This window comes from Phoxinus phoxinus (genome assembly GCF_949152265.1).
Source record: "Phoxinus phoxinus genome assembly, chromosome: 6".
NCBI lineage: Eukaryota > Metazoa > Chordata > Actinopteri > Cypriniformes > Leuciscidae > Phoxinus > Phoxinus phoxinus.
Window position 1 is genome coordinate 29,392,840 of NC_136881.1, and position 22,016 is coordinate 29,414,855.

General features: G+C 35.5%; 3 protein-coding genes across 11 annotated transcripts in view; 1 reads left to right on the top strand and 2 right to left on the bottom strand.

Annotated features, from left to right (window-relative positions):
- Window positions 1–8,342, bottom strand: part of dctd (dCMP deaminase) — a 26,109-nt gene extending 17,767 nt beyond the window's left edge. Inside the window, exons 1-4 of one of the 3 annotated variants that reach the window (XM_079614804.1) lie at window positions 8,232–8,342; window positions 5,731–5,909; window positions 3,757–3,868; window positions 897–1,032 (exon numbers count right to left, since the gene is read on the bottom strand). In XM_079614804.1, coding sequence (XP_079470930.1) covers window positions 897–1,032; window positions 3,757–3,868; window positions 5,731–5,771 — 289 coding nt within the window. In that variant the 5' untranslated portion in view covers window positions 5,772–5,909; window positions 8,232–8,342. Of the gene's footprint in view, window positions 1–896; window positions 1,033–3,756; window positions 3,869–5,730; window positions 6,005–8,231 lie in introns of those variants that run through there. The other 2 variants (XM_079614803.1, XM_079614802.1) reach the window with 2 other exon arrangements.
- On the top strand, window positions 7,855–15,754 carry irf2a (interferon regulatory factor 2a). Of its 7 annotated transcripts, none has more exons than XM_079614794.1 (10): window positions 7,857–8,004; window positions 10,289–10,382; window positions 11,031–11,130; window positions 11,358–11,534; window positions 11,681–11,715; window positions 11,805–11,916; window positions 12,176–12,343; window positions 12,487–12,530; window positions 14,242–14,304; window positions 14,623–15,651. In XM_079614794.1, the coding sequence occupies exons 2-10, from the start codon at window positions 10,296–10,298 to the stop codon at window positions 14,941–14,943; spliced, it is 1,107 nt and encodes a 368-aa protein (XP_079470920.1). In that variant the 5' UTR covers window positions 7,857–8,004; window positions 10,289–10,295; the 3' UTR covers window positions 14,944–15,651. The 7 variants fall into 7 exon arrangements, with proteins under 7 accessions (XP_079470922.1, XP_079470920.1, XP_079470925.1 ...); XM_079614793.1 differs by lacking the exon at window positions 7,857–8,004 and adding an exon at window positions 8,410–8,648 and having other exon boundaries at window positions 14,623–15,754; XM_079614797.1 differs by lacking the exon at window positions 7,857–8,004 and adding an exon at window positions 8,410–8,648 and having other exon boundaries at window positions 12,251–12,343.
- tmem134 (transmembrane protein 134) lies at window positions 15,694–20,686 on the bottom strand. The gene is made up of 8 exons (XM_079614809.1): window positions 20,474–20,686; window positions 19,394–19,644; window positions 19,240–19,307; window positions 17,934–18,020; window positions 17,730–17,806; window positions 17,443–17,487; window positions 17,134–17,187; window positions 15,694–16,555 (listed from the first exon to the last, which is right to left on the bottom strand). Exons 2-8 carry the CDS (start codon window positions 19,598–19,600, stop codon window positions 16,473–16,475), a joined length of 621 nt encoding a protein of 206 aa, XP_079470935.1. The 5' UTR covers window positions 19,601–19,644; window positions 20,474–20,686; the 3' UTR covers window positions 15,694–16,472.
- Window positions 20,687–22,016: the final 1,330 nt, after the last annotated feature.

A 22,016-nucleotide genomic window follows, 5' to 3' on the forward strand; every position in this document is an offset into this window, starting at 1 on the left:
TGCCGCTCGCATCAAATTCAAGTCACTGATGTTTGCCTACAGAACAACCACTGGCTCTGCTCCCTCCTACCTAAACTCATTACTTCAGACTTATGTGCCATTTAGAAACTTGCGCTCTGCAAGCGAACGTCATCCTGTGGTGCCATCTCAAAGAGGCACAAAATCTCTTTCTCTGACCTTTTTCTGGTCTATTCCCTGCTGGTGGAATGATATGCCCAACTCAACCAGAGCTGCTGAGTCCGTGGACATTTTCAAGAAACGGCTGCAGACGCATCTTTTTCGGCAACACTTGATCCATTAATACTAACACTATCATCTATATCTAGTTTTTTTTTTTTTTAAATGCAAGTACACATACTGCTTTAGATTAAACTGGGTTAAAAGGGTCATAGCACTTGCATATTGTTGTCCTATTGTTAAGTTTAACTGCTTCTATTGTTCTCATTTGTAAGTCGCTTTGGATAAAAGCGTGTGCTAAATGAATAAATGTAAAAGTAAATAAATTATACATAATCACAATTCATATAATAGAAATATAATAGATAGGTTAATTAGCAGCTAAAGATGAGGAATTTTGTCTCTAAAATTCTTCCATTCTAAACTGCTTTCATTTAGAGCGAGATATACAGGGAGAGTGGCTTTGTTGCATCAGCTACATATCACTTTACTCACAACGGATTGGTCCAGTTTTGGTCTGCTCTAACCTTGAATAAAACCTGCTCCGGTGTAGGTTAGCCATGTAGCATAAGTTAAAATGGTGATGAAACCCGCTAAGAACCAATCCATCTTCTTGAGCCAGAAAAATAGAGTTTGCTCAAACAAATATCAAACTTACCTGGGTAGCAACTGAAACCGGCTTCATGCAACAGGCCACAGGGATCAAATTCAGAACTCACCATATGGGTATTTGGTGTCCAGCTTGTCATCAGCACTGCGAGACCAGGGCAGAAGGTCATCGTCACAACCGTTGGGCATACCATTGTAGCCAATACCCACTATCTTGTTCTCTTGATTTACGATACAGGCGCCAACCTGAAATTAAATCAGTTTTAAGGAGTGGTGACACTAAACTTTTCATTTCACTGACTTTCATTCATACGCATGTGAATAAAGGACACAGGAAAAGCAAGTTTGTGCAAATTTAGCTTAATTTACCTGCAAATTCCTATCACTTGAAGACATGTGACCAATAAAAGATCAACAAGTGACGTCGTGAGCTGAATTAACAGAACGCAAAGTCTGCACGATTGCAACATTGCAGTAAATGTTGAATTGTGTATTGAATTGTGTAGGTTTTTTTAAAAGATGCCACTGAGTGTGACATCACATTACGACCGTTGCAGTATCAGTTAAAGTTTAGCATGATCATAAAAATAAAGCTTTCTAAAATAAATGTTTCTTAAGGGGCATTTAAAAAACAATTAAGATGTATGCACTTTAATTGCATATAATATTCCTATTTACATTACAGTTTTATTACAAATTAATAAACCTAATGTGATGCATATTTGTAAGTCATACATAAATGAAACAAATAAGAACGAGAATTATGTAATATTACTAAACCAAATGTGTTTTAAAACACACAATAACCAGCTTTATATATCATCAATAAAACCCAAATTTATTATATATAAACCAGATCTAATGAATCTTGCTTATTCCATATTTGAACCCAATTCTTAACTTTGAACCAATTCAATTTGTTTTCCAATTTCATTTTTACGTTTTTAAGTCCTGTCAGTTGAAACATTCAAGCAAGTTTAAAGCATTCAAGTGCAGGAAGACACAAACAAGAGCTCAATTCGGAACCCATGCTATTTCTTCTGCAAACACAATTATTTCTTTCTCGTCTTTTTGAGCTTGAACCGACGCAATCAACCCAATTGACTAGTAATGATGAATGAACTGAGCTACAGGCTTTCCTGTAGCTCAGTGGTAAGAGCATTGCGTTAACAACGCAAGTTTGTGGGTTCGATCCCAGGGGATTGCACATACCTATGTATAAATGTATAGGATAATGCAATGTAAGTCGCTTTGGAAATGTAAAATGTAAATGTAAATGAAGACAAGGCAGTTGCATAACAAGACAGTTGCATAAACTGCTAAGACTACTCTAACAAGTTAGTCATCAAAGTTCACAACATTAAGTCAGTTACATAAGACTTGTCTAATTAGATACCGAAAAGTAAGACTGATTCAACCTAATTAACATAGAAAATGTCTGAAGAAAAGAGTTTGCAGTGTCATCAACAGAAGTCAGCTTCAACACTCGAGCGGTTCGTAGGCCGCTCTGCTCACACATCCAATACAGCAATAGTTATACTCTACAGAGATCAGATCAGTAAACTACGTCATCACTTTAAGTTTCTCGATTCTGATTGGTCAAAATGCCCATCTTTGTCAAGTATCCTCGTGAATGCAGTCGCTTACGTCTTAAGGGAATGTAAACAACTGAAAACAGAGGTGTATTAAGTAAATTGGATCTGTGCATGAGATCTTACGCTTGTTTCACACTGGACGTGTAAGCAGCAAAGTAGCTGTTTGTATGCAGAGCGGATGCAGCACGTGCCCATTGTGCAGCTTGTGTACTACAAATTCAGATAAGCATCGTCCATTGAGTCACCATTTCCAGGTGTTCTCCTCAGATCACTGCCTGCCACGCGCTTTGATTTATGATGGACAGCATACTCTGCGACTGTTCTCCTCGTATACGTACTATAGTATGATAAAAGTAAACTTAAAGTTAAGCTATACCACTGAATCACTTAAAAAGGTTTTTGAGGATTGGGAGAGAAAAAAAACCTCCTGGCAATAATAGGTTTTCAGGTGTTATATTTTCTTTCTTTGTTTACAGTGCTGAAAATCAATCACACCTCACTTTTATGATTTTATGGTGAAATTTGTTAATCTCATGTTATGTCATTAATGTTTTATCTCGGGATACATGGGGTAACTAGGGACTACACCAGCTCCAGTTTGGATTCAGCGCATTACGAAGACTTCCGGATGCCCCAGCGCCTGTGAAAAACGCCTTTTCATTTCAATGACGCAAACTCTGAATGAATGAATCAATCAATTATTATGATCACAACTTGTAATAATTACTTCAATGAGCTCATTGCTTCTGTCTAAGATTAATACATAATGTAATCTAATTGCATGATTTGTAGATATACATTTCTGAAATACATTACTTGGACAGTCACCTCTGATAACATAACTTTGCACTGTAGACAAACTGTAATGTAGACACATGCATTTTCTGTAAAGCTGCTTTGAAACTATGTGTATTGTGAAAAGCACTATACAAATAAATGTGAATTGAATTAATCAAACAATAAAAGACAGAGAAAATAACTATTGTAGCTTTTTTTTTTTTTAACGATTCATTATATTTAATTTATACACTGCAGATGTGTTATTTTACATTTGATTGTTTAATTTATGTACCTGACTGAATACTGTTAGCCTTACATGAAAAGGTCCCTACACTACCTACAAAATCACAACGATCATTCTATTATTAATTATTTCCAAGTAGAGCTATTCAAGTCATTAAAATGTTTTTTAAATAATTGTTTTAGTATCGCAGAAAAAACTAAATATTGCAATGTTAGTTTTTCCAATATCGTGTAGCCCTATTTAATATTATATTGAATACTATTTAACCACATTTCAGATTAATGTGTGGTCACCAAATCATCAACCCACATTTTAAATTAGTAGGACTGCAGGCAATCGATCTCTGGGTACCTGAGAACTGGGATCTTTGCTCCTCTGTGCAGATAAGAAGGCAACAGCCATGAAATACTCTGGCCACTCCAGGTAGTCCTGCCTCTTCTTTGTCAGACCTTCACTGTGTGTTCTGATGGATTGATTGAAAGAATTAATGAAATTAAGAAAAAAAATAAACACCTGTACCCACGACTCACGAGAGCACAAAAAACAACAACAGACAAATCATTAAATTTAGGAAAATATAGTACATGATAATATGTGTGAACAACACAATATGATTATTTTCAACAATATTTTAAGAATGTGAAAAAATTGAGGGCAGAATTTATAATATTATTACCCTCAATGTTAGCCAAATTATATAATTATTTACATTGTCATGAACATTTAAGTGCCCGGCATATTGACAGACAGATGTATTGGCAATATTCTGCTGTTTTGAGATTATCAGCATTGGCCAATATTCATGCACATGTCAGTTCAAAAATCAACAAATGTATTGTGTATAATTTCTGTTTTCAAAAATGTATAGCCTAAATAGGTTTTTTTTTGTGCAGCATAATATTTCTGTGGAAACCATGATTCTTTTTTTTAGGATTCTTTGATGAATATTAAGTTCAAAGAACAGTATTTATCTCAAAGATTACATTTTTATTATAGATTAAAAGATTACATTAAATATTATAATGGTTTTACTGTCGTTGCCAAATAAAAGTATTAATTTCTTTACAAAAATATATCTAACTGACCACAACCCTTTTGAATGGTAGTGTACATTCATAACTGCATCTCCAGTATGGAAGATTCCTATTGCCTCAGCAGAGTACTACATCTTTACTTGATCTTAACACTGGCACCCCTGATGCCCAGCAATGACGGTCTACTCTACATGTGTGATATAAGCACTGACAGACATGATCATCAGATGGTTTTCCTCCAGGGCTTTCCATTTTAGTTAAAAGTGATATTACACCTTTTGCGACACATCTCAGTGACTGTCTTTGAAAGGCAAGGGGATTTATGTGTGAAGATTTAATGGACCCATCTGACTTGACTCACTCTTTTGCCTAATGTCTCTGGTGATTCTCTCTTTTTTGAGCAGCTGTCAGAGCAGGTGTGTGTGTGTGTGTGTGTGTGTGTGTGTGTGTGTGTGTGTGTGTGTGTGTGTGTGTGTGTGTGTGTGTGTGTGTGTGTGTGTGTGTGTGTGTGTGTGTGTGAATACTGGTGGTTGATGATCTGAAGCTAATGGGCAGTGCAGTGAGACAATGCTGAGGTAGTCATTAAACAGTTTTAAAGTGTGCAGTTATCTGAAAAAAACAATTCACACGATATAGATGAAAACACAATGGGTTTTAGATTTTCCTTTTAAATCTAATCTGATTTTATTAGTGAGCCTCACTTACGGTCGCAATGATTTTGCCAGATATGTTCCTGGATCAACATATTTTGTTTATCCTGGACATTCCTTTCCGAAAACAGTCCTAACCCAATCCATACCCATAATCCATGTCTTACCATAACTTATCCCTAAAATCTGAGGGAAATTATGCAGCTATTTAACCCTGCTGTAAGCCTAAACTTGACAAAACCTGATTAGTTGATTGACATGTTTTTCCAGGATCAACAGAGCTGTTGGTCCAGGAACATGTTCTTGGTGAAATCACAGCCAGCTTACAGGGCTGAAGATGCCAAACATGGCCACAAGAGGGCAGTAATCATCAGATCGCTCTTCATGTGCAACTATTTTTCAGTAGGCCTATTTGTCAACAAACCATTAGCGTTTTTGTGCTAATGTGCCAGAAACATAAACATATATCTTCTGAAATACTGCCAACACGCCGTTGTTGTTTTCACACAACGTTCAGTTCTGGTGAATGTAAGTTAAACACTTCACAGCAGTTACTCTAATTTCTCGGGAACACAAATCTAAAATCATGTCATATTTCTGATAATGAATTTAACAGTAAAGCAATATATAAAACACGTTACCCGTTGAGCTGGGATGTGCCGTTCTTTGCCTTGTCGTCCATGTCTTAATCAGAAAGTGTCTGCAGTGCTCTTGTCGCTATTCGCACTGAATGTCCACGGTCCAGCTGCAGAACAGACAGAGCAGAAGAACTTCCCGCGAAAAAAAGAGACCAGCCCCCTTCTCTCTCTCTCTCTCACTCCTGTTCCGGGTTTAGAGGAGGAGCAAAAAGTTGAATAGCGCCATCTCTACACAATTATGCACACTGCAGCGAGTCTTTCTCTTTCCATTCCGACCACTCTACTGCTTTTTGGTTTATTAAAATACGTCGTACTCTTGCAGTTTCCTCAGCCGTTCAGCAAAGATAGGATACATGTCATTATGATTATTCGTCTGTAGGCTAACTTAGTTTTTGTTAGAATAATAAAACATAATAACATAACAAATGTCTCTAAAATCATTGAAATTGAGTATTGTTTTAGAACTAATGATACAGTTAAGTAGGCACATACCTTCTTAAAATTAAATAGATGAACGCATATGAACATGAATAACAATGAAAATAATAATAGGGTCAAAATCACGGTAAAGTGCTTTTTAAGTTTAAGTAAGTTTAAACTTACTTACTTACTAAAGATTTTCCATATAATTAAAAAAAAATTATTAGGGAGACCTTATATGCTGTTAGAAATGCATGCTGGTCAAGCTCCAGCACTTTTTATATTAACTGCAAGCTGACAATGTTTGAGCAAACCACAATAGCTGCCATGGACAAATTAAATACATTTAGGCTACATTTCATTGCATATTATGAAATGTAGATTTTCAGAAAGATATTTAGTCCCTTTCACAACAATACATTTAGTTAATTGGAAATAACAGCAACATATTTAACAGTTAATTTAATGAAATAACAGCAAAATATTTGTTTCCCTATAAAAAAATATATGTTATAGATTTGCACTTTCTTAAATAACATCTAACAATATATTTGATTGGTAAAACGTTCAAACAGTACTAACTGGTCTCATTTATTAAATAAATTACACAAAAGATTTTGCTTTCATTTCAGTAATGAAACCCTGCCGTGTGTTGCTCGGAGACGCACACCATTGGATGTTGCAAGCATAACATATCCACCCAGTCATAGTGAAATATTAATTAATATAAAAAAAAAATCAGAAATTCAAATTATAGGCTACATTTTAAACAATACACTGTCAGCTTCAGCAATTAATGTTAGAAGGCTTGGTGACATGCAGGGTGGACATTTTTGACTAAAGTTAGCATTTAATGAACACATGTACATTCAGTTAGCAAAGTGATTTATTGTTGATGCTGACTGTGTATGGTAAAATATATATATATATAGATTAGAATTTCTAAAAAAGGCTTTAATTAATATTTCACTATATGACAGAGTGGACATATTAAGCTTGAAAAAATCCAACTACAAACATAATATGATGTATCGTTTTAGAAGTAATTTAAGACACCATAAGTTCAATAGTTTACCTTCGTAAAATTTAATCGATGGAGTCATTACATGAATAACACTGAAAATAATAACAAATAGCCTATATGAAATCTCAAATATTAACAACAAAACTCAACAGATGGCTAGCCTACTTTTTGCACTCATTCACTATTCATTGATAACACTATTTTTTAATTACAATTGAGTGAAGAAGAGTTGAGTTGAAAAAGTTCTGACTCTATCCTTGCGATAGTTCACCCAAAACAGAATTTTGTCATAATTTACTCACCCTCATATCGTTCCAAACCTGTATGATTTTCTGTGGAACACAAAAGAAGATATTTTGAAGAATGAAAGGTAACAATTTTGGTTCCCTTTGATTTCCATTGTGGACAAAAATGCAATGGAAGTCAATGGGAACCGAAATTGTTTGGTTATCAACATTCTTCAAAATAACTTATTTGTATTCCACAGAAAGAAGATCACAGGTTTGTAACGAATTGAGCTACTTCTTATTGTCTCCATAGGACCAGTTGTCAATATAAAGTCATACAAAGAATAAGCTATAGGCCTACCATTTAAATCCCCCACACATCCCATCCCTGCTCCGACCACACCCGTCTTAACATTGCGCAATTTTCTAAATAAATCAGTCTGTCCAAAACAAGCTGGGACACAGACAGACCGCTGAGTAGTTTCACAATACAACAGCGAAACCCACCCTCACTCAATGGCTATTAATAATTGTGCTCTTATAGGTTTATGGGGTCAGGACAAGTCCGAAGAGTTGACACAACATCTACAATTTGCTCAAATTCAAGTAAGTTATATAATTTACATTGTATTTTGTGGAAATGGACCATGAATACTCAAATCTTATATTTCGGGAACGTTCCAATGCGTTCAACAAATTAAAATGACAAATGTCATTCTTGCTGTGTTCATACGGTCTGTTTTATAGCATCAAATTATTTCAACATGCATGCTTGACCAAGTTCCACAGTCACAGAATGTTTCGATCCTAATTTGTATTGGTTTTACTTTTACCCTTTTTTCTTTTTTTTACGCGACTGCACACACGTCCCGACCAGTTGGACCAGTGCGATTGGTAGTAACGTCAAGCTCCAGCAGGCGGTGTGGCATTATTTAGGAAGCGGAAGTGAAAGTGAAAGAAACCGTACTTTCAAAAGCCACGCCGACCAATGAAACGCTTCGTTGTTTCACTTCCGCGGTCTGCTACTTGATGACGTTTTGCGTCATTCTATTCTATCAAACACGAAAGGCTTCTGGAAGAATTCACATGTCGATTCAAAAAACACTACGTCGCTCTTCTTAAGATGAAGAAAGAAAATCTAAAACAAAACATGGTGATGTTTTCTGCGCAGTTCTAGGACAGGATTTTTTAACACATCTTATCGAGGAATCTTGGAGTAGCTAGGCTATTATCGATTGCCTCTCGTCCAGGTAACGTTAAATAGCCTAACGTACATGGCTTCTAATCAAAACTATTGATTTATTAGTCTGTTTTTTTTTTTTAATGGAGTGATTCTACAAGATTCTCTGTCTGTGCTGGGCTGAAATGAAATGAATGCATGTTTACATTAGTAAACGTCCAAATATGTCACATTATGAAAGCAAATTTACGGTTTTAATTGACTCTGACAGATATTTTATCGTTTATTCTTCTGTCTTTTATTAAAGGCAATACATATTCGGATTAATAAATTATTGGTCTTCTATAAAATGTGTGTGAAAGGTAAGCCATATAAAGGTGGAGCACGTTGAGTATTACCGCAGAATGAATCATCGTTATTAGACCATAGATTTGATTTGATCACTGGGAGGGTGTGAAGTGGCATTCTCCCTTGATATATACTGAGATTTATTTTATTTATTTGTACAAAGTTGAACATAATTCTTTATTTGCATAGAATAAACAGATAGGAAGTATTTTGTTTTATTTAAGCATCTAGAACCTTTTCAGTTTGACAGAATTTTGAATTTCAAAATTCCATGGGAAGTATAACTTCACTTAATAGCCTATGTATTTTCTATTTAAAATGCAAATGTCCTACTCTTAACAAAAAATGTGTTCATTTCATCAGGCTCCTAATGTTTTTTTCCACACATTTGTTTTCCTTTGTGAGGCAGGATGTCCAGTATATTTAAAGGGTTAGTTCACCCTAAAATGAACATTGTCCCACAATTTACTCACCCTCAAGCCATCCTATGTGTATATGACTTTCTTCTTTCAGCCAAACACAGAGTTATATATATATATATATATATATATATATATATATATATATATATATATATATATATATATAAATAAATGGCTCTTTCAAGCTTTATAATGGGAGTGAATGATGCCATTTGTTTTTTTGAAGCCCAAAAAAGTGCATCCATCCAGCATAAAAGTAATCCATATGGCTCCATGGGGTTAATAAAGGCCTTCTGACGAGAAACAATGCGTTTTTGTTAGAAAAATATTCATAATTATAACTTTATAAACTGTAATCACTAGCTTCCGGTAACATCCGTCTGCGAGTGGAGTCGTGAGTTGAGTTCTGGCGTATGACGTAGGTGCAGGGTAAGCTTAGGTGAGAGTAGACGCCTCTCGCGGTTCGAACAAATAGGACTGGGCAACAAACTCAAGTTTCTCTGACATTTCTCTTTAAAAATTCTTGTTTTAGACTTCTAATTCGTGATCTGTGTTTTGTTTTGCTTTACGTATTGTATTTGCTCTCTTCCGCCAGAACTGTACACTCACATACGGCCGTAATCGGAAGCCAGTGAATATAGTTTATAAAGTTATAAATATGGATATCTTACTAAAACCCATCGCTTCACTTCAGAAGGCCTTTATTAACCCGCTGGAGTCGAATGGATTACTGATGGATGGATGTGCTTTTTTGGGCTTCAAAATCTCAGGTACCATTCAATCTCATTATAAAGCTTGGAAGAGCCAGGATATTCTGATTGTGTTTGGCTGAAAGAAGTCCCCTAGGATGGATTGAGGGAGAGTAGATTATGGGATAGTTTTCGTTTTTGGGTGAACTAACTCTTTACAACTTCATTCTATTTGTTTCTTTTCTTTTCAGAGTCAAGATGCCAGTGGACAGAATGAGAATGCGCCCCTGGTTGGAGCAACAGATTACCAGCGGGGAAATTCAAGGTCTTCTCTGGGTCGATGAGGTGAGGGTGGAAATCCAATAAAGTTCTATTGTATTCAGTTTAAGAAGAGACTTAATTAAGTTTGAGCATGTGACTCATGTGGCACTTTGTGTCTTTGCCAATACATTGTCAAATTCCAAATGCAGAATGTAATGTAACGTCAAAATTTTTAGGTTTGAAATCCTATTCATATCTCATTTCTGGAAATCCATTTCAGTCTGACCTTTTTGATCAGATTTCGCATAGCTTTTCTCCCTGTGTGTCACTTTCTCACCACGTAAAACTTAAAAACGCCAGACATCGTTGCAGGAACAAGGTTGTGTTGTTGTCAATGTTCAGGTCACGCAGAAAATGTCACTTCATTCACTGTGCGGCAGAGAGACGTCTTCTGTACAGAATAATGTTTTTGACATTGCTTTATTAGTGGTCCAGCGCTGCGGCTACACAACATTGCAAACCCTTTCTTGTTGTTTTTGGCATAGTCCTATCAATGCCATGGAAAACGAAAGATAGCCATGGGACACACAAATCAGATCTGAACAGTTGCGATACACGTGTGAACTGTCCGTCATTTAGATCAGATTCCAATTGGATACACAAATAATTGGATTTGGACTGACAGTGTGAACATAGTCTAATTGTACACTATTAAAATGTTTCCATTAACAGGAGAAAAGGATATTTCAGATACCATGGATGCATGCAGCCAGACATGGATGGGATTTGGAAAAGGATGCACCTTTATTTAAGAACTGGGCCATTCACACAGGTAACTGTTGATAGATCTGTTGTCCATTGTATCCTTTATAAAGAATGAGGCTGACTACTTGAAAGGTGAAATCTGTCATTTCCACTATGCATGAGAGTTGATTCTGCATTTGCATACAGCTTTTTATGTATTTCTGCCAGTGGGTGATCCTCGTGCTGGATTTACTGATTTGTGACTCCATTGTTATATGTTATGATTCAGTTATTACCCAATTATGTCTCATACAGGAAAGTATCGTCCGGGTATTGACAAAGCAGATCCTAAGACATGGAAGGCAAATTTCCGCTGTGCTATGAATTCTCTACCAGATATTGAGGAAGTGAAGGATAAAAGCATGAAGAGAGGAAGCAATGCCTTCAGAATGTACAGGATGCTTTCCTCATCCGAAAAAGCAGTTAAGAAAGGTAAGTTTGGTCATTAACCTAAATACTTAGGGAAATTTTTATTTTATGCTCAAACACATATTATGTAGAATTACATAATTTTATTTTGGTAAACATATTCTTCTGATGATGTTTAATATCCTCTAAATGCATATTGTCATCTTCAGGGAAGAAAAAGATGGACCTGGAGCAAAGAGCAAAAGTAGGAACTAATACCTGTACACTTAAACAATAGTGCACACTTCTGACTAAGTATTGCAAATGATCTCACACCAATCCTCAATTCTTTAGTGTTTTCAGAAACGGAAAGCTGGCACTCCCAGAAAAATAAAACTTCTAAAAGGACAGGGTGGAGGAGAGTTTAAGATAGAAACTTCACCGGACAGCACTGTGCTATTTGCTGGTAAATAACCACTTGTTATTCCCTCATTTGTTCTACCCTCAGATATCATACTCGGATACATTGGAGAATGCACTTATTTATCTACAGTGTTACCAAAACATATTTTAATTTTAAGCCATTCTGACACTAGGGCTCAGAACTAATTTTTATAACCTATTTTTTAAATCAACTGGTCTTAATGTGATTTCTGACCACCAAAAAAGTACTTTTTGCCTTCAACGGTAGAGCCATTGTTTTATACTTGCTTATTCATCAACAGAGCAGGAGAGCTCCCCTGAGCCCATGTCATCTAAGAGGGGTATGGCTGTAGCTGACCTACCTTATGTGTGTGCAGTTGTTGAGGTGGCAACAGAGAATGAAGAACCTGTGGTTTGCCCCGCTGAAGTGTCTCTGCCACTCCAGGACTCCCATGTTTCATCCTACAGTGGTAAGGTTCTTTCTTGCCTTTATCTTTACTGACTGCTGTGTTGTATTCACCACAGGAGTTATAAATTGCTTATTAGGCTACATGTTATTGTTGGCCACAAACACAACTGCACATCATCATGGATTTTATTCTATACTATACAGAGAGTGACACAGAGAGCACATACAGCGACGAAGACTTGGTACAGGTATGTATATTTTTTAATACAATTTAGACACCTGGATCTTTAGAAATTGTGTTTTTTGTGGCAGCCAGTTAAGCAAATACACTACCATTCAAAAGTTTGGGGTCATTACTACTACTTTTTTTTTATTCAGCAAGGATGCATTAACTTGAACAAAAAGTTAAGACATTTAATGCTACAAAACAATTATATAAAAAATAATTTGTTATTTTTCTATTTCTATTCATTAAAAGAACCCTGAAAAAATTTTGCATGGTTTCTACAAAAATATTAAGCAGCACAAGAGATTTCATCATTGATATGAAATGTTTTAAATCAGCATATTATAATGATATCTGAAGGATCAAGTGACACTGACGACTGGTGCAATGGATGCTGAAATTCCATGTGTCCCATTCAAATTTTTCTGGATTCTGTTTTAAAGGGATAGTTCACCCAAAAAAATGAAAAATTCATTAAGTACTCCCCCTTATGTCGTTCCAAACTCTTAAGACTTTCGTTCATCTTCGAAACACAAATGAAGATCTTTTTGATGAAATCTGAGAGCTTTCTGTCCCTCCATTGACAGCTATACCACCGCCACTTTGATGCTTCAAAAAGTTCATAAAGAGATCGCAAAACTAATCCATATGAATTGAGTGGTTTAGTCCAATTTTTCTGAAGACTCGATTTCTTTATATGATGAACTGATTGAATTGAGGCTTTTATTCACATATAAACATTATTTAGAGAACTTAAACAAAAGCTCAACTGAATCTGCTTGATATGCAAAAATGAACCTCTTTGATTCTTGCTGAAGCTCAAGTGTTACCGTGCTGCGTAACACGAGAATGAACCTCATTGGTTCACATGAAGCCAACATGTTTGAACTTCCGTTTACATATCTGATGTGTAAGTTGATCAATGTTTATATGTGAATAAAAGCCTAAATTCCATCTGTCAAATCATTTAAAGCTATCGTGTCTCTTCAGAAAATTTTGGACTAAACAAATTTATTCGTATGAATCACAATCTCTTGATGAACTTTTTGACGCGTCAACGTGTCAGTTGTGTAGCTGTCAATGGAAGGACAGAAAGCTCTCAGATTTCATCAAAAAAATCTTCATTTGTGTTTCGAAGAGTTTGGAACGACATGAGGGTGAGTAATTAATGAGAGAATTTTCATTTTTGGGTGAACGAACACTTAAATGGTTTAAATGAATATTAATAATCAAAAAGAATCAATTATATTCAAACTTTTGTTAATATGATCAATAATAGGGTCCAATGAATTTAAAAAAAAAATCAAATCTTTAATAAGTGTTATGATTTAATACAAATGTATTATCAAAAATGGTGGTAATAAAATGAATGCTCAACTTTAACAATTTAATTCATCTTTTGTAATGTCATCAAATGAAATTAACAATTTCTTTAATTTTTTTTGACATAGTGCTGCACCACAGAGATTCAGATTCTGTTTAAATTAAAACATGGCTGAAAAATGTATATTGTGTGTCATATTCCTTAAAAACAATGCAGACAGCAAGTCTTTTTGCAAGGTAATATTCACAAATGCTAAGTCCATATCACGATTTAAGTGTACAGCCCTACTTTTGATTTATTCATCAAAATCTTGTCAAATTATGTGACATTCCACATTATACTGTAAATTCAAATTTTATGACTGGATTCCGCAATTCTGTCTGCTTTTTCTGCACTGCTGAAATCATAGGGCCCTAAGTTTAACACACTGGCAGGGAATGAAATGGTCTTTAGATGGTTCAACTTCAAACCGGTGAGAAAGTTACATTCCATATGTTTCTTACTTTGTAACCAAAGCAGCTTATCAAAACAATGACTCCCAAGTTATTTAAATTTTTAATAACATATCACAGTATTACTGTTTTACTGTTTTTTTTTTTAAATTAAAATATATAATAAAATATATAAATGCAGCTTTGGTGAGCATGAGACAAAAAAATTTGTTTTAAACCATACCCCAAACTTTTCAACTGAAGTGTACATAGACATACAACAATAGAAACATTCATGTTGTCATTAAGCAACATCAAGTTGTTGTTTTTTTGCTAAAAGTGTTAACTTTCCCTTGCAGCTTCCTCAGGACCTGTCCATAAAAGCTAGAACATCATGTAGTTCTGTGTTAAGGATCCCATCAGCTAATTCCTCACCAAACACATTTTTCACATCAGCGAAAACAAATTTCAGAGTAACCAGCTGCAGAGAGGACTCGCCCCTAATTGCTTATAACACTCCTCCATGGTTTCCCTGCCCGTTCAATTTCCAAAATGTCACAGACGTGCGACCCTCAAGCCCTGCCCAAAAAACAGATCTCACCAGCAGCCCAACTTCTCAGGCCAGTGTGATGGCTAATGCTGTGGACCTCTCTGTTGCAAAAAACAAAACACTACAATGAAGACACTTGAAATGCACAACCTGCTGCTGTTCAGCTGATAAACTTACAACCCATAATCCGATATTAATCAACTGGTCTCAGCTCTCAGACTTGTGTTGATGTTCAGCTTTTAAAACCAAACCGTTTTAAGCTATCTAAATCCGTTATGTTAGATCATTATATTTCTGAAATGTTTTTGCAACACACTACCTCATTCTCATAATTGTATTAAGTAACTTGTAGAACTACCTCACAGATGCAACTCTTGATCACAGAAGTCGGCAGTGTAAGCTAGTAATAATACAGCATTGGGAGCAGAACTAAGTGTAGAACGCTAAGTATTAATTTAACTTTTGAGTAACATTTCAACTTGTGACAGCAGATGTAACAAAACAATCAAAAATGAAATAGAACAGTTACTGGAGATTTGCATTAATGTTTTTCTACAGGGTAAAACTCAATATTGAGATCAGAGTTTTTGAAAGAAACGTTTGAATTATTTTTTTGTATGAATTTGGCATGTTTGTCAATTATGTAACAGAATTATTGAACTGCCTAGAGACCTTTTTTAGTTCTCACATGTCAGTGGGACTACAAATACTTGAATAGAGACACTCAACTAATTAAGAGTTGTATATTGACTTGTCTAACCGTTTTCCTTTGTGTTCTGACAGAATCTTGTTTCAATGTAATTGAGATTTGCTAAAGTTTCTTGTATAAGCTATTTTTATACAACAGTCAATAATGTGCATAAGAAATACAGCACTGAGATTTAAAAGCAAATATAAAAACAGGTTTTATTGTAGTGTCTAAATCATTAAAAACATTACACAATACAAAAATCTTTTCAACACTCATTTGGTGTATGATGTACACTAAAACAGTGGTTCAAAGTGTTAGTAGTGGTACTAATTAAAAAGATGAATGTGCAGTAGAAAAGCAATCACTGTGGTTGCTGTATCTCACTTGATTTTACAATAGACGGAAGATAAATGAAAATGCTTTACAACTCAGACTGTGTGTGTGTAGTATGCAGTGGCCTAAATGATAAACTCCATTCTTGGTTTTCTCAGATTGAGATTTTCATTCTTCATGTCATTCATTTTGTCTATGATTTCATTTTTTACTGTACAAGGCTAGTGGTGTACAATCTCATGTTATTAATGGTGCTCTATTTATAACAAAACTTTGTGCATCTATAACAAGATTATTATAATGCGCCTTGCTGAATTCCAAGTATGTTTCACTGAACTAAGGATAACACTTCTTAAATTCTATGAACACAGGTGTTTTAATACAGTCTGTGCCTTATGAAGTAAGATTGTATATTGTTGCGCTTGACACACTAAATCACTTTTTTTTCTGTAGAGGTTAAGACCTGTGTACAGACTGGCTTTTAGGCTTTTACAAAAATGAAGAAATTGATTAGAAAACCACTAGTAACTGAGGTTGTAAAAATAGGTCATCCCCTTACTTCATTTTTTTGGGGGTGGGGAGGGATTGAAATGGTCGGCAATCCAGATGACCAGTCTGGATGATGTGAAGAGAAACTACTTCTCAAAGTACGGCAAATAAAAGAACTTGAATCCTCTTCGTCCCCGAACCGCACAGCTTATATAGATCACATGATACACTGAAACAAAAAAGGGATGAGTAAGAGTTGTTGTTTTTCCTCTAGTATTTTTTCAAGCAATGCTGTCTATGTTAAAGAGGACCTATTATGCTTTTTTCCCCTATTTTCAACTTTCTTTAGTGTGTAATGTTTGGGCATAAAAAAGGTCCACTCAAAACATTAAGTCCACTCATTCTGGAAGCAGTTAACCAATCACAACACACTGGTCCAGCTGACCAATCAGAGCGCATTGTGCTTTTTTTAAAGAGGGGTTTCATAGAGACCAGAACTAAACAGAGTGTTACTGACAGACTGGGAAGAGAGGTGCTGCAACAATGTAAAATATATGTTTTATATTCAAGCATGAAAACATTCTAGTAGACGCCAAAATCAATACATAAAAGGCCATAATAAGTCCTCTTTAATGTTAAGTTTCTTCCCATGTATACACATTGCTTGACTGCATTACAAAGATAACTTCACAATTCATAAAACTATAATATATTATCTTAAGGTCCAAAATCCATTACTGAGATTCACAAAGGCTAAGCTGACTATATAATATAAAAGCTTGTATTAAGAATACATTTAGATCTTACCACCAGGAATGAAGAGAAGAAATCCAGGAACAAAGAAAATTGCACTTGAAACACCTGAAAAGGCATTAATACATGGGTTACATCATTTACTGACCAAAATTGCCATGAAACCAACTGAAGAGGTTTTTTTTTTACTTTCAACCAATGTCTGAAGGTGGTTGCTATTGTCTTTGTTTTTAAGGCATGAAGAACACTGATTTATTAACTGACGTGCTCCACTTGTAATTAGCTGAACAGGTTTGTGTGCTAAAGCAACCCTGCTCATGTCTCATAGGTGTTTACAACCAATACCAGCGTGACAGGTCTTACCTGCGTGAGGGTTTAACTGTATGACAATGCCTGTAAAGATCAAAGCTGATAGGAAGGAGGCAGAGGGAGGGGGACGATAGGGAGAGAGAAAAGATAATACATTTACTAAGCAGCTGACAATCACATCTGAATTCACCATCTGTGCTAAAGATCAGAGCTGACAGCAAGATAAACACTAACAGCACTTTACAAGTCAAACAGAAACTGTGGTTCCCAAACACCTTCCCCTTGAGATCTGTAGTACTTATCATGATCAAAGAACATCACAAAAGGTATGAAAGTCTCACCAACTCCAGTGATTAAGAGGAGGAACGAGGCAAGAACGACTCGTCTGTTCTTCTTCACTAGCGGGTGAGACGTCCACCTGGGAACAATCCACACAGACCAAATGTTGAGGAAAGGAAAAGATTATCACAAACTATTTAAATGAACAAGACCACAGTATTTTTTAGTTAATGTCAGTTTTACAGTAATGTGTGTGTGTCACTTACCCGCAGCAGTGAGCAGACAGCTGTGTGACTGAGCTGAGTGTGCTGAATGACCACTGAGAGCTGCAGTAGGACAGAGTAGCAGGATCACTGGAACACAGACAGACACTGGGCTTGACATCTGGCCTTTCCAAGTACTTGTACATCAAAAAAATCAAAACAACATATTTTATTTTGTTTAGGTTGGTCAGTTGATGGCTTGTTTGTTTGCCCGTTGGTCACTTCTTGTTCCTGATGAAAATTTGTGGGAAATTAAGCGTTTACTTTCAAATTTAGCAATACCCTAGGGCAAGTTAACATCACAGTGTATGTCAAGTTATCTTTTAATACCGGTATCTGCCATTTCTAATGCAAACTATGGTGAGTGACAATTTTAATGTATCATTGCAGATAACGTAAACTTATATTTACCAATTATTAACTGGGATAAACTTGCCTTTTGAATTTCTAAAATTGAGAAAAAAAATCTGAAGTAAAATAGGTGATCGCATGTTTTCAGTGGTAATAGTAATATGCAAGTTTACTGTCATATCAGCTTCACATGCTATTTCAAGGCACATGCAGATTCCATAAATACAAACAATGCAATACAAATAAAAAAATGTTTTATTATCTAGCGAAACGATCTGTCATTTAAAAAAAATAAAATGTATAGACTTTTTAACCACAATTGTTCGTCTTGTGCTGATCTGCGACGCGCCACATATTGCGTCATCACGTTGGAAAGGTCATGGAAAAAATATTTTATAAATAAAAATTGAAACAAAGATGTCGGACCATTTTGAAGTTGGAAGAGAAAATGAGATGTTTTTCGCCCTTCCCTACTTTTTTGAACCGGAGTACACAGACAAATGACTTAGATAGATGACGTGAACGTGACCTTTCCAACGTGATCACGTAATGCATGGCGCGTGGCAAACCAGCACAAGATGAACAATTGTGGTTAATTTTTCAGCATTAAAAAAAAAAAAACATTTAAATTATCGATCGTTTCGCTAGATAAGACCCTTATTTATCGACTGGGATCGTATAGAGACTTTGAAGCTGCATTGAGACGGACATTTGAACCTTCTTTTGAACATTGGGATAGATGGTTGCCATTAAAGTCCATTCAGTGTGTACAAAAAAGCCTGGAATGTTTTCCTCAAAAACCTTAATTTCTTTTCAACTGAAGAAAGAAAGACATGGACATCTTGGATGACATCGAGGTGAGTAAATTATCAGCAAAAAATTTTTTTGAAAGTGAACTAATCCTTTAATGAGAATGTTCAAATTAAAAATGTCAACACTGTGATGTGAACTGCCAAACCTGATTTTGAAGAAGTTGTTGAAAGAAGAGTTCACAGTGCCACCTAAAGCATCTTCATTTTCCAGATTCTGTGGGCGAACAGAAACAAAAAGTCAGTCAGATTTGCCCTTAAAAGACTCTCAAAGAGAAAGTGATAGACATGTAAACACCTGACCTGATATTTCAGATTACTGTGTTCAGGAGTGCCAGCGGATCCAGAAGGATGAGATTGTGTTTTGGCAAAAGAAAGAGGTCCAAATGTCATCTCTCCGCCACCGTCCTTCTCTCTCCCCTTCCATTCCCCCTCATCCTCTCCAGGAACCACACCTTCCTCCTCCCCCTCCAGGACGAACGCGTCATCAATTGTGAACTGTGTCCCCATAGCTACAGGCCCTCAGACATTGACTGGATGTTAACCGGCAAGCACTGTGAAGATGATAAACACCTGAGTTACTGATCATCTACACTCTGACCTTTACATTTCTCATACTTCAGTATAGTGCATTGACTCCCCTATAATATTTCTTTACAATGCACAATAATTAATTGTACATCTTTCTCTCTCACTTCCTAATTTCTACACCAAACTATTACAAAAGAAGAGCAAATGACATTACCTTCTTTAAATCAAAGTTGCTCACTGTGGCTAATGTACAGACCATTTCAAATTTGTATTAAAGTTATACGAAATTATTTAACTTAGGGAAGCACAGCAAGGAAGGGTTTTTCCTTTATTACGAGAACGTATAAAACGTATTCGGATCTGTAATGAAGATGCCGCTTTGTTTTTATTGTGCATTTCACTTCTTTTCATTCCGGTTTTATTTCAACGCAAGACATAAACTTATTTAATTTAATCTAATCAGTTGCAATTACAGATGTTAGCTAAATTTGATAAGGCATAGGTTTATTAGATGTGGAATAAATGCGTGACATAGCTAATATTTGCCCTTAGGAAGCATGTGACTGACACACTCTTCCGCTTTTTCTTAACAACAGAATGTGTATCCACCCAAAAACAATCTAACTTACATCTTGCGTATTACATAGAATCTCGTTAACGTTAACTTACATGTATCACGCTTATAATTACGTGTCACACTAATAAATGTAAGTTTAACATTAGTTCGTTGAAAATATCAGTTGCAGAATTTCCAAAGCTAATCTACTGAGAATCTACTACACAGTCGAACATCCCGTTATTAACACCACAATAGCGCTAAATTACAAAGGAAGAATCCTCTAAGTTACTCACTGTCACATTCCTGTTGATCCTCGTCAGTTACACATAGATCCTTCTGCCATCGTCCTTAGATCACTTCCAATGTATGCAAGGTTACTAAATCTGTTTAAATGTATTGTTTACTGGCCGGCGGAAAACTTTAACCTAAACTTTGCTAGTAACAGCTGCTTCTTTTTTGTGGGTCGACTCTAAACAGACAAAAGCAGCGGTGGTCTCTTCAGCGACACCTAGAGGACTGGAGGATTCAACGATTATGATGGTCATTTACTGTATATTGTTATTATAATTATTCATTATCTTTAGTAATCATTATAAATAATAGGCTATCATTTTACATTTAAATATGTATATAATATGTGTTTAATAATGAAATATTGCAAGAAATATTTATGGTGATGCTTGAAATTTGAAATTGAAGAAAGATAAACTGAATCTTGATGGGTGCGTGTTGAAAAGCATGTTATATATTACAATCCCAATGTATTTCTGTTTCTGTGTATCTTGAACTGATTGCTATTGGCTCAAGTAGCCTATAAGGTCCAGTCACCAGTGTCATTTTCTTCCATTCATATTACAGTCTGTATGTTTCCTTACAGTTTGTAGACCTGTGTAAACGAGGACATGCTAATAACTTTATCATCCATTATATTTTAAGCAATGCCACTGAAAAGAAGAATACCACAGTCTTTGAAATATTTGTTATTCATTGGCCTATTTTCAGTTGTAAATGCGAGGTTATGATGGATTATTGTTCAATTTATGTTATATATTTTATTGCCTAGACAGAATATGTATGTCCTACCCCATGTAAACCTTCATGAGGTAATTTTTAAGGTGCGAGTTAAACGGTTTAAGAAAGGTATAGCAAGTTGAATACCATAAGACAATGTCATTCAGGAGTGATAATCTACTGTGATGTGATATTAACGAAACAGATTTGGATAACGATCCAGTGCGTGTGTTTGCACTCTGGAGGGTGTCAAAGGTTTCTTTTTACAACGTGTTTAGCAGAGTTTAGCAGCCTATCTATATATTTTTAACGCAATGGCCAATCAGAGGCGTTTAAGTTAGTCAGAATCCACTCACCGCTCAAAACGCATGAGTTTTTTGTACATTTTGTGCTGAGTTTTGTGTGCTCGCGAATTCTCTCATTAGAGCACAAAGTGTAGACACGATGTAAATAAGAGATGCAGATAGGCCTATCGGATTATCAGAAACAAGTAATGTCAATTTTGACTTTTTTTGCTCTATTTCACAAACGGAAATAGTTCCAAACAAAGCAGAACAGTTGTGTTTCCCTCCAACACAGTGTTTCTTTAAAAAATGAATCAGCTGGCTTGAACGAATCAGTGAATTAATTATTTTTCAGTTAACTTATGAATACTTGCCGTCATTACAAATCGAGTCCTCACTCGAAATCAGGTTAATGATCATACAAAGTAACTATATAAATTTAAAATATTAGCTTATACCTAGTGCATAATAAAACAAATTGAACATAATTTATTTAACTTACACTGTTAATTAATTAATATATATAGGCCTATATATATAG

Bases quoted from the DNA above. Each gene is read 5' to 3' on its own strand.
- tmem134 (XM_079614809.1), bottom strand. From the start codon at position 19,600: ATGGGGACACAGTTCACAATTGATGACGCGTTCGTCCTGGAGGGGGAG. The intron at 17,807-17,933 runs GTAAGTGACACA...GATTGTTCCCAG, and splicing joins CTGTCTGCTCACTGCTGCGG to GTGGACGTCTCACCCGCTAG. The intron at 17,188-17,442 runs GTAAGACCTGTC...ATGCCTTTTCAG, and splicing joins ACAGTTAAACCCTCACGCAG to GTGTTTCAAGTGCAATTTTC.
- irf2a (XM_079614794.1), top strand. From the start codon at position 10,296: ATGCCAGTGGACAGAATGAGAATGCGCCCCTGGTTGGAGCAACAGATT. The intron at 10,383-11,030 runs GTGAGGGTGGAA...TTCCATTAACAG, and splicing joins GTCTTCTCTGGGTCGATGAG to GAGAAAAGGATATTTCAGAT. The intron at 11,131-11,357 runs GTAACTGTTGAT...TGTCTCATACAG, and splicing joins GAACTGGGCCATTCACACAG to GAAAGTATCGTCCGGGTATT.